Here is a 12,877-nt window from a genome sequence, read left to right as displayed (position 1 = left end):
CAATATCCAGGGATGCTATTTCTCACAAGGATAGCTACAGCAGGACACTTATTTATGTAAAGCTCAAACATTGTGTGATTTGTAAACATTTTATTTGCATCCAATACTTAACCATGATGCTGAAATTGTGTGCAGTAACTATTCTTGCCAGCCGATGTTAGGTAGTTGTTTTTATTCCGTCCATAACATAATTTTCTATCAATATCCAGGGATGCTATTTCTCACAAGGATAGATATAGCAGGACACTTATTTATGTAAAGCTCAAACATTGTGTGATTTATAAACATTTTATTTGCATCTATTACTGCTGCTGCTGATGACATTTTATGCAATAACTATTCTTGCCAGCCTACGTTATAGTGCTGTTTTATACATTCCGTAACATATTTTTCTATCAATATTCAGGGATGCTATTTTCACAACAATAGCTAGGTCACTATTATTTACAAAATAAACATTTGCATGATTTTATAGAAAGGATAATTCCATGGGCAGCGGATGTAGTATATCAAGGAGGGGGGGGGCCAAAGTTTGAAAGGGTGTCACCCTCCTTTTAAAGAATTCTATGAATACTTAAGTGTCCTTAGATGCAATCTGGTGCTATATTTGGCAACTTTTCAAGTAAATTTATGTTAAAAAATTTCTTTTCCTGAAGAAACGCAATTATTATTTTCCTGAAAAAATTCCTGACTGCCCGAAACTGGAAGGGCAGTTACGCCTATGGTTATTTATTTTTTATCTTATGTGATTTATATAGCCTAAACTCTGTTTGCTGATATTGTGTGCAGTAACTATTTCTTTCAGCCTATGTTAGGTATCTGTTTCATTCCATCCATAATGTTTTTCTATCAATATTGAGGGATGCTATTTAGATCATACAGGATCTGTCACTAATGGTCAAAGGCTTCGACCAAAGTAAGTTTGTGCTACAGAATCACTGATGCCATTGTTTAATATATTTACTATGAAACATATCTTATGCAAATGTTTGTTGTTATTCTGTTTTATTCCAAACATTTTTTTTTTTCCATTGACAAATTTCATTGATTTTGATCACAAAATTGGACTTTAGATTATAAGAGTTTGTTTTGTTCTGATTTTCCTTGACCTGGCCCTTAATAATTGCAGCCTACCTTCACAAATACTACATGGTGTGACGAGTATTATCCTGAGGTAACGTTGCATTTTACGTTATCTAGCATATACAATGCTTATATGTATATACTTTATCCTAAAACTGCTGTATCTAGCTTAAAACTGCCATAGAAATGAATAATTATGACACAGTCATGTTTGTGTGTCATAGTGCTACTTTTGGAGTGCTTCATTTGAGGTGTTCATGGATTTAGGGTCAGTGGGTATTTGGGTAATTTCATGAAAACACTGAAAATGCTTCTTTTACTGCAGTGTTTATGGTGCAGTCTTGATTGTTTGTCATATTGATACTATCTTGTGGGGATTTGGGTAATTTCATGAAAACACTGAAAAAGATTCTTTTCCTGCAGTGTTTATGGCGCAGTCTTGATTGTTTGTCATATTGATACTATCGTGGTGCTTCATTTGGGGGTGTTCAGGAAGTTGGGGTCAATGGTCATGTAGTGGTCATTTGGGTGTCATTTTGTGTAAACACCTTAGAAAATGCCTCCTCTTCTAAGGAGTGTTGCACAGTATCATAACATGACCCCACTTATGGTGTGAGCTCTGCACCATTAGTTCTCTAGTATCAATTTACACCCTCTTTGCAACCAAAAACGGACAGAGAGTTTGGATTTTCTTAACACTCTATATATTACACTTTAGTAAATACATTTTACCTAAGTCAAATTTTATTTCACTTTAGCTTAATTGAATTCCACTCAAGTTAAATATATTACACTTCGAGCTAAAGTGGTTACAAGCAAGGGCTGTCACACATGTGACATCCCTTGCTTGTAACCACTTTAGCTTGACCGTGACTTTGCTGCTGTCAAGGAATCAACAAATGGTGCATAAGGTCATACCTTCCAGAGCCCCGAAAATGTAGGGCCCACAAAACTTTTTGTCCCACAAAATTTCTGGCTATTTTTCAGATTCCACCAATTTTGGGTCCATGGGGCCAAAAATTTTATGTTCAAAGAAAATTTTGACCCCCACTCCCCCCCACCCCTTTGAAAAAAATGAGGGCCCAAAATATCTAATAAATTTAAGGGCCCAAAAATGTAAGGGCCAAACCAAATTTCCGGAAATTTGTAGGAAACAACTCAATTTGAGTGATTTCATAAAATGGCCCTATGGCCCCAAGGTGACTTAGGCCCAAAATATCCTAAACAACCCAAAGAAGGCACTAGCAAAGTACCAATGTGACAAATGCTCTAAATAGTACCATAGAATTGGTAGGAAAAGAAGCATTTTGAGTGTATTCACAAAATTACATTTCCTTCCCCGCTATACTATTCCCCCTTTTACACTTCTCTATTAACAATTTCGGACCATCTCTGATGGCCCTATACCCAATGGTCCTTGTGTCCAAGTTTCATGAAATTGCATTAAACACTGCGAGTGGGAGCGGTTTTTACCAATTGTTGACGGATAGAGTGATACACGCCGCACTGTAACAATAGCTCACACCAGCATGCTGGTTTGAGCTAAAAACTGTTTTTGTGTTTATACTGTAGTATAGTGTAACATCCTCTTCACACTCATCTGCAGTACTTGTTTTCAATGCCAATTAATTGTTGAGAATGTTGTGCAAAAAGTCTTTGGCTGCAACGAAATAGCAGATCTGGTCTTGTTCCAGACGAAGTGCAGAAACATCCAGGTTGAATTCACGGGTGAATGCTGCTTGTTGGTCCTCTGTTAGCTGAATTCCATTTGGCACGTTGACAGCATCAGCAACAAAACCTGCATCTTGATGTCTGTAGTGCTCCATCTCTTCCTGAAAGAATGTTACAGAAAAATAAGAACGCAACTGTGCATAGTGGTTCCTTGTTCCTTGCCATATGTTTTTTAATGAATTTTATTGAAAATGTACATGTATGGCAAGTGTTGTGATGTATATGTGGTCATCTTCGTGGTCAAATTCCCAACCTAGACTAAGACTCTTCTTCTGGTTATGTGGCTGCTGTATTTTTTGCTTTGCTTTTTCATGCTCCAAGGGCACACTCCATAATCCAGCACATTGGTTTTAAGGATATTGGCTCTCAATAACCAGAATACACAGTAGCTAGTAAGATTGTATATTTGACTATGAAGAATTATTGAGTATACTACTCCACTACTCGGCCCAGCTACTTGCTAAATAAAGCTTGGAGTTGAAGAACTTATTACTCTACAATTAACGCTAGCTATAGTTTTGGCCTATACATAATGAGTATACTCTCAGTGGTGTGTGCATAATTTCCAGGGTTGTGGGGTAGGAGTGGGTTTGTGTGGGTATGCCACACCCCTTGAACACATCACTGTGAGCTAGTCTATGTCACGTTATATAAGTTGTGAATAACCGATATGTAATAATCAGACTATGGTATAATTCATGTAAGAGAATTTGAGATCACAGGATACATAACTAACTGTTGTAACTATTGGTTAATGTGCAATATATAACATCACTTGAGCTCACCAGTATTGCAAATTTTGACAGGTTTATGCACGTCCAGCTTGGATTATCCAGTTGACAAGATATTTACACAATTTTGGTGGTTACCATCCCCCCCCCCCCTCATCAAACACACCTAAAATTCATTATATCCTTCTCAGATTAAGGGCACTTAATTGTCTCCTATATCCAAGACTTCCTGTGTGTATGTGATACTTATATTAGTTTAATACCCATGGTATACATGTTTAAGAAACAAGTATAAAGTGGCTACAAGCTAACCTTGTTAAGTTATGCTGATTACAAGCTGTCAATTCGATATTTCCAGATTTTCAGTGTTTGACCCCTCCTGACCTTTGACCTACACCAAAAACAATAGTGGTTATGTACTAACCACAAGGAATCAATATACCAAATATGAGCCGATTAGAAGGAATTCACACAGATGTTAGAGTTTGACCTCTGACTTTCACCAAAAACAGTAGGATTATTGAACTCATTATGGAGAACCTGCATACCAAGTACGAACTTGATTCACCAAGGCATTGTCTACTTATGGTGACTACAAGGAGCGTCACACACATACACACACACCATCATGACTTCATAGATACTAATGTTTACACAGGTACAAAAAAATGGGAACCGTCGGGTATCCAAAAATTTGTCTATTTACCTTCTGGTATTGCTATTTTTAATAAATTGCATATTGTAAGCCATAATATATGAAGTGTATTTATCTCTGACAATGTTTCTATGTTCGTACATTTTAATTTGCATTTGTTTTGTTTAATTAGGCGGCCCTAACCTGATAATTTAAATATTTATAGTCTGTGGAATATTTACTGCCTCAAAATAAGTATGTAGATTCCAGCTGCATTCTCTTGGCATCATTGGAAATCTAATGAGACTCCATCACTACAAAATGTTGACAATGGGAAGATGCACTGTCAATTTTAAATATCTAAAGGGGTTGGCACTCGTAAAGTTTCCACGTTGAAATTGCTCATTGTCCTATTAAATATCACATACTTGCAAAGTACCTCAAATACCTTTCTTATGTTATCACGATTTAGAATGGTGAGTCCACATGAACCTCATACAAACTTTGCATATCCAGTGTAACGAAAATTGTGAACACTATGAGTGCCACCACCTTTACTATATATATATATCTACCTCACTGATAACATCCACATGATGTCCTTCATCTATGGCTGTATGATAGAGCTGCAGGGGGGTCTTGTTGTTTGCAGTTCTGATCTTGTGATGCATGTGGCTTCTTTGAAATATCCCCAAGTGGTCATTTATAATTGGAAGGAACACCAAGTGCAATGCCATCAGATCAATATCATCAGCGATGTCTAGTTGGCCGTCATCCTCTAGTTTGCTGAAAAGCGTGTAGTATGTACTTGCACACCCCTGTTGAAACATTAACAAATTGAAATAAATAAAACCAGAATAAACTATGATTCCGTTTTAATGTTACAAAGTGTTCATGGTTTGACCCATGTTGACATGAAATACCCCTAACAAAATTCATAGGGTTATTTTTATGAGGTTAAATTGGGTGCTAATACCAAGAACACAATCAGCCTATAATACAATGCTAACTTGCAGTTGAGCCAATGCTTTGTATGCAGTTAGTTACCTCATGCAATATGTGTTGTTATGAAATCCCAGTTGTTTCGAAAATCATCTGTGGTCAGTAGTGGTAACCAGAAAAAAATATTTTGTGATTCCTTGCCATGTTAAAACATTAAACACTGCACAAACTAGCACTTCAAAGATTATGACCTCCACACAAAGTATGATTCAGAATGTTTACATTTGACCCTGTGACCTCAACAATATTCTTGATATGAGCACCAAAATCAATAGGGTTCTTCTACTCACTATGGCGCATCTATATACCAAGTATGACTTCAATCCAGCTTGTTGTTATTCAGTAACAATGTTTACAAGCTATTTTAGAGAAAATAAACTTAAGCCCCGCCCCCTAATAAATATGCATCAATCAACTTGAACATGTATTACCATGTACCCACTCTCTACCAACACATTAATACCAAGTATGAATAAATTCTAACTTTCGGTTGGAGATTTTCACAAATGTAACAAACTCAACATGCAGGGACAAATGCTAACAGTATTCCTACACCTTGAGACTCATCAAGAATGAAATATATATGACGTCACCATAAACTACCAGAACAAGCAATACCCAAGTATAATAAAATGCCTTCCAAATCTGTATGCACATAACCAATTTGTAGGAGAGGTCATCCTAGCATAGCTATTTTTATTCCTTGCCGGATGCGAAAGAAATCTATGCAGTCAGACAGTCACCATAATTGGGTACGTAGCTAAAAATTGCTTCTGAAGATGGGAGGCGTACAAGGTGAGTTTGAACTTTGTTGACCTAAAATGACTTTAAAGAGGCACTAAAATCAAAAGGCTCTTGTACACCATATGGGCAGCCTACATATATGGATTTGGTAAAACACTGTTCTTGTGTTTACAAGTTTTTCATTGACCACTGTTGACCTTGTAATATCACAACAAACAATATGGTGTTTATGCTGCCCTCGCAGACGCGTCTAGATATGCGACACTAGACAGCTAGCTAACCAGCGAAATGACGAGAAAAAGACAGGAGTACGTTTCTGTAAACTGTATTGAGATTCCTCACTCATGTTATCGCGGTAAAACTGAAATAAAAGGATATGATAAACTTGAATAATAATGATGCTAAATACAACACTATGAATGTTTTAAATGAAAGATTATAACGGTGAACTTCGAACTTGCCATAGGCCAAATGAAGCTCACCACAGTACAATATTCTACACTGAATAACTATAATGTGATGAGAGTCGAATAACTCTGGGGTTCAATTAATTCTCTTAACTTGTCTTAAGAAGAATTAATAACAAAGTTTACTAAAGAACAAACAGAGTATCAAATGAGCAAAAACTATTAAGATTAATTAGTAACAACAATCCATCTCAACGAACGGAAAATACGCAACGTAAGTATTACGCAACTCTGATAGGAACATGAATATGTGAGCATAAACATAGTTGAACAGGGGTTAAGGTAATTAAAACCCAAGTGTAACTAAATTAATATTAACTTATTCAAGTCACAAGTAAATATTTATAGTTATGGCGTCGCCCATATTTAATAAACAACATATTATGTGCAAACCTGCAAACAAGGTAAATACTTCTTAATTGGAAAACAAATAGATTAATTATGTCTAATTAACAATCTTAATTAACTGACATGTGCATGGTAAGCAAGGTAGTACAATAATTAACCTAACATATAAGACAAAGAGAAAACTTACAGATTATAATTGAGCCAGGTCGAAAACGTTAGCTAATGAAACTGCATACGATATGTAAGGCGGATGCGGTGTTGCTTACTATAAAGCTGAAAACAGAATGATGTCTATAATGAAAAACAACACAGGTCTCTGAGAAAAGAAATAAGTGTGAATCTCCCATTACCATGAGACCCTCCTCATGTATGGTCAAGGAGAAAGTTATCAACAACTCTTCCATCCTGACTTGCCCCCTGCTGACCTTTCATAACAGAGCTGTGCTATGAAGTTACAGATAGCTCAAACTGATCTGACCAAAGAGCAGGCAGCAGAGAGAAAGATAAGAAGAGTCAAAGGTGGCTTGCTTAATGAAGTATAAACAATAACATGAGTAGTACAGTGTAAACTGAATCCCTGTGAAAAATGAATAAGTACTGAAAACAGGACTACCTGCCCGATAGGCGATAAAAAAAAACAATTACTTGAATGGCAGAACAGTGTTTGTACTCCATATAAAAAACTCACATACCAAGTATTGATGTAGTAGGCATTTGTATTCTCAAGTTATTTTTGCAAGACAGTATTTGACCAGGGTATCAAATAAATTTTGGCTGAGGAGGGCTCTTTTGTGACTGATGGGGCTAAAATTTGCCCAAATCTGTCTTCCTTACACTATATGTATGGGCAAATTCGCCCTCCAGGGCCTTTTTTGAATGGGGGATAATCGCCCTCAGCCCTCGCTTAGTTCCTACACTGTTCATACCGTGTATTTGACCCACCAAAACCAATACGGCAAGGAATAACAATGCCTTTGTGCATATCTTGAGGTTTTTAGGCTGATATCTCAAACTGAATTCACTATCATGGAACAGAAAACTTTCGCTTATAACAAAAATACTGGATACTGCGCAGTAAGTTGATATGTTTGTTGTAATTATCATAAACTTGTATCTGAAAAATATAATTCTTTATATGTGGGTTTGAGTCATATAATTTTTTCAGTATTGTTTCAAGAACATATACGGTATGTGAAATAGGAGAACGATAAATAAGCCAAGTGTCAAATTGTATTGACATCTATCATGAAATGTGGAGATGTGATGACAGTACAATGTGCATTTTCCCTAACATAAATAAGAGTTACAAAAAAGTTTGTAAAACATATCATCCTACCGTGAAAACATCCCTCCATAAGCGTTCAATCCTTTGATTGTGGACACTCCGACCTGTGATGAAAGGCTTTGATTCGGGCCCACGAAGAGGATGGTTCATCATGAATGAACAAACCAGAACATTTTCACCTCCTTTGTCTGAGCGCACTTTTGCTGGGAGTCCAAAATCTAATACCCCTCTTTGAAATGATGAGAGCATAGTCTCTGCCCTGTTATTAGAAGCACAACGAAGGAAGACTGGGATCCTGCTATAGCCATCAATGCCACCATGAATGACAAACCGCCACCTTGAAAAAAATTGTATAGTATGAAATGTAAATTTGAAATAAATATCATTTCAGGTCACCATATAGTAATTAACCATTAGGTATCTGTAAGTACTACTCCGTATTGAGTAAAATGAGTACACAAATAATAATGAAGCGAACATCACTTGGGAGTAATCAATGGACATTTGAGGTCACACAAGGTTGACATGCATAAATCTATATTAATGGGTACATTTATATTGGCATGCTAAACCAAACATTCAATTCTACTGCATCCAAGGCTCGAAATAAGCAGGAGCCATGGGCCATTTAGCCCCTGGTGACCCCTGGTTCTACTAGAATGGTTATGAACCAGGGGTCACTTTTGAGAGAAAGTAGCTCCTGGTCATTCCAAAGCAAATTTAATAGAAAGCCAGCAATTTGGGCCAATGTCACATACCCAAGCCAAATCTGCAATAATTTAGCAATATTTATTCTAGTTATGCATAGGCTTTAACATATTTGGAATTAAATTTGAATTTCATCCATTGTATACAGAGCCCAATTGACCATACTCTTTGTATTAACTTGCCCCTAATCAATCAAAAGTGGCCCTTGGTTCATCACGAATGTCTATGAACCAGGCGGCCCCTGCATCACCGATATGCAGTGTTGGACTTAATTGGTATCATATAGCAAAATGCTCCACCATTTTTAACATTTGCCAATCAATTTACCTTTTACATAGCATTTATACTATACAACTTGACTTTACTACACAATATGACTTTACTAAATTCAATGCTGCCGCTGTATTTTTTTTTTTTTGGGGGGGGGGGGAATTATTAGTGATAGTGAGATGACATAATGTAGAGTATAATGCATGTGATCATATACTCTTAGTGTTGGTCCCCAGAATGCATTAAATAATTGTTAATGTTCACTCTATCCAATACTGTGCATGTATATATTAGTCTTTACACAGGTAATAAATTTAGGACTCAGGTAATAAGACACATTACCCCTCGGGTACCCTAATTTTATTTCCACTATGATCTGTGTAACACTAAATGCACTGTATCACATACTGGTAATGCACATTCTGTACCAGCAAAAATGGATGTATTCAAAGATACTTGTCATTGAAACTGATAATTAAACAGTTTGTTTGTAATTGGGTACATTATGTATATAATTTTTCATGGTTTCTTTTCAAATTTATTGCAAATTTGATGAGTGATAGACCTGCACATGATGATTTTGAGGGTTCAGGTGATAAATAAGGAACCAGGTGGCATTCTGTCGGGTGGGTACCCGGGTAACCCCGTGTAAACACTAGACCATAGTGACCACAAATTTTCTTCTGCCCCTCCTGCAGGACATATTTTTACTCTAATCACATGTTAGGTTAATTTCATTGCATTCCATGTGAATGTATAAAACTTGATCCGATTGTTTGCACCGGGTAGAAAATTTGTACCAGGGTACCCGGACCCTGCTACCTGTCGGGTACCCGGGTACCAAATTTTTGGGCACCGGGCACTATTTTAATGTTCAGGGCAGTAATTACCAAAGTCGAGCACTGCCGGGCGTGTTTTCTTCCAGGCCTGGTACTTCTGTTTAGTGGCCGGCACGCCCAGATATTATACTGCCAGATACCGCTTGGCGCACCGGATACATTACCCGGTACCGCTCAGACGTGAAAAATGCCAGAATTTTACATTTTTAAAGGTGGAAATCGGGTAATAAAATAGGATCCGGTAGTGACGTGACTGTCGGGTAGTCGGTGCAAACACTAGTATATACCTTATCAATTTGTGGTTGCCGTCTTTATGCCAAACAGAATTTGGTCCTTCCACATGATACTGCCTTCTGTGCAATGTTGTTGCCTTTCTCCTTTCAACTCCTGTAAGAAAAGGAATGATTTTACTGACACAAGTTAGCTTACAGTTATGTTAAAACATATTTTAGGTCACATGCAAACATAGACGACAAATGTACATCAATAAACCTCTGCCACATTTATATTATTTATCATATTACTAAATTTATTTCTTGTGGTCAAACTTTGTGAAGACCAAATAAGTAACATAATGATCAATTTACTTCATTTGGATATTATGGGGTCATTTGAAAACAAGAATTTACAACATTTCATTGTACCTTGGCTGTTAAGAAACTTGGCTCAATTATGATTCTGGACACAGTGAGTGTACAGGTGTTGAGAAGGTACGGTATTATATAATGATGTCTATGCTATTATCACGAATGGTTCATCAACTCTCAATATATAGAAGTTGAGATTCATCCAAACCTCCCTCTTCTCTGTGTTTGACCTCTGTTGACATGGTTGAGCAAGTCTGATTATATGGTTTTCAGTGTTTGACCTCTATTGGCTGCAAATGACCTTTGACCAAAAATGTCAATAGAATTCTCGTGCTCATTAAATTCAAAGCTATACATACCACGTTGGAGAGTAATCCCATTTAACTTCAGACAGAGACATGCACACACACACCACTTGTGTGGATCAAGTCAATAACAATATTATTATTCTCATCCTGTGGGTCAACCCTGCGAAGAGACTGTCGCAACCTCTGCCGCTGAACTTTAATTCCTTTGGAAGCTAGCAGTCCATGAACCATCTTTTCCCCATAGTTTGGGTTTCTTGTCAAGGCTGCAGTCACCATTTCATCGAGTTGTGGATCTATAAGCAGAAAAAACAGAGATTTGGTGATTAAGGTATCATTGAACAAGTTCCATGCACTGTATTTAGAATCAAATGAGAAAATAAACTAAGCACTGTCAGTTATGAATGTTTTGCATATTAGAAGGACTTCAAAATATATCACCTAATAACCCTAACAAGGTCAACAATATTGTAATATATATAGTGTTACATATATTGGTACCCGGATTCCCATTGAATTTGAATGTAATGACCTTAAGCTTGAGTCACTCAAGGTACCAGGCTGTATAGTAATGAGCCTAGGCCTAGTACTTTTTATTACTATTAGTAGTAGGTATATTACAATACAATACAGTTTGAGTTACTAGAGTTGAGCCGTGCATTAGCAGTATTATCTAGCTACATAGGCCTAGTACTATTATTATTTGTATTAAATATAAAAAGACTAGGCCATAGGGCCTAGGCCCGTACCTGTAACTTGACCACAAATATCTTTTTTTCTCAAGTTGAAGGACTTTCGTAAGTTCTTGACTGATTTAACAGAGACTCCCATCATTTCTGCTATTATTTTGTTGGTGTAACCGAGACGGACAAGATGGGCTAATTGATTTCGCTCTGACATTTTGCGTGTCTATTCTGGCTTCTGAACATAAACGTACTTGATTGCGCCGTCACATTTATGTGCACGTACATACTGATCAATCCATATATGCGCGCTATATTACGTACTACGACGTCATACCATACTGCTTTTGGTGAACAGCGCCGACAGCATCAAAGTAGACAACGGCATCAAATGAGACAACGGCATCAAAAAAGACAACAACATTAAAGGAGGCAACGGCATCAGAGGAGAACACAACACTGAAGTAGACAACAACAGCATTAAATGAGGCAACGGCATCAAGGGAGACAACAACATTAAAGGAGACAACGGCATTAAGGGAGACAACAACATTGAAGTAGACAACAACATTGAAGTAGACAACGGCATTAAAGGACGCAACAGCATCAAAGGAGACAACAACATAAAAGGAGACAACAACATAAAAGTAGACAACGGCATCAAGGGAGACAACAACATTAAAGTAGACCACGGCATTAAGGGAGACAACAACATTGAAGTAGACAACAACATTGAAGTAGACAACGGCATTAAAGGACGCAACAGCATCAAAGGAGACAACAACATAAAAGGAGACAACAACATAAAAGTAGACAACGGCATCAAGGGAGACAACAACATTAAAGGAGACAACGTCATTAAGGGAGACAACAACATTGAAGTAAACAACAACATGAAAGTAGACAACGGCATAAAAGTAGACAACAACATCAAAGGAGACAACATAAAAGTAAACAACAACATTAAATTAGACAACAGCATCGAAGGAGACATCAAAGGAGACAACAAAATACATTGCCCTTTTGGCGTTCCATACATCACTGAGTAAACTATAGCCAGTCTCCTCCAAAAACTGAATTCCCTATAAAAAGAGACAGTTATTATTTATTTACTGAGCATGCCAACCATCTGCTACAATTTATTTCACTGGGGAGGTTTAACATACATTTTGCATTTGTAATAGACATGACAATAGCAGGAGAATTACAGCAACTATTAATAAATGAAACAAACCATGAATAAGCATAGAGCATGCACTGTAGGTCTTGAACTCATTGACAGTTATAAGCAGATTACAGTGGTATATATATATATATATATATATATATATATATATATATATATATATATATATATACATATATATATATATATACATATATATATATATACATACATATATATATATATATATATATATATATAGTAAATCAATAAAGAATAACACACCAGAAAAATT

General features: G+C 36.7%; 1 protein-coding gene across 1 annotated transcript; it reads right to left on the bottom strand.

Moving 5' to 3' along the window:
• Positions 1–68: 68 nt before the first annotated feature.
• On the bottom strand, positions 69–12,465 carry LOC139969017 (uncharacterized). The gene is made up of 6 exons (XM_071973711.1): positions 11,484–12,465; positions 10,885–11,030; positions 10,130–10,230; positions 8,077–8,362; positions 4,755–4,997; positions 69–2,915 (listed from the first exon to the last, which is right to left on the bottom strand). The coding sequence occupies exons 1-6, from the start codon at positions 11,632–11,634 to the stop codon at positions 2,709–2,711; spliced, it is 1,134 nt and encodes a 377-aa protein (XP_071829812.1). The 5' UTR covers positions 11,635–12,465; the 3' UTR covers positions 69–2,708.
• Between the last annotated feature and the right edge of the window lie 412 nt (positions 12,466–12,877).

The sequence above is a fragment of the Apostichopus japonicus genome, chromosome 6 (assembly GCF_037975245.1).
Source record: "Apostichopus japonicus isolate 1M-3 chromosome 6, ASM3797524v1, whole genome shotgun sequence".
Classification (NCBI taxonomy): Eukaryota; Metazoa; Echinodermata; class Holothuroidea; order Aspidochirotida; family Stichopodidae; genus Apostichopus; species Apostichopus japonicus.
Note: the sequence above shows the minus strand (reverse complement) of the source record. Positions and strands in the feature narration are given on the sequence as shown.

Bases quoted from the DNA above. Each gene is read 5' to 3' on its own strand.
- LOC139969017 (XM_071973711.1), bottom strand. From the start codon at position 11,634: ATGTCAGAGCGAAATCAATTAGCCCATCTTGTCCGTCTCGGTTACACC. The intron at 8,363-10,129 runs GTATATACTAGT...ATTTTTTTCAAG, and splicing joins GGCAACCACAAATTGATAAG to GTGGCGGTTTGTCATTCATG. The intron at 4,998-8,076 runs GTAGGATGATAT...ATGTTTCAACAG, and splicing joins TATGGAGGGATGTTTTCACG to GGGTGTGCAAGTACATACTA.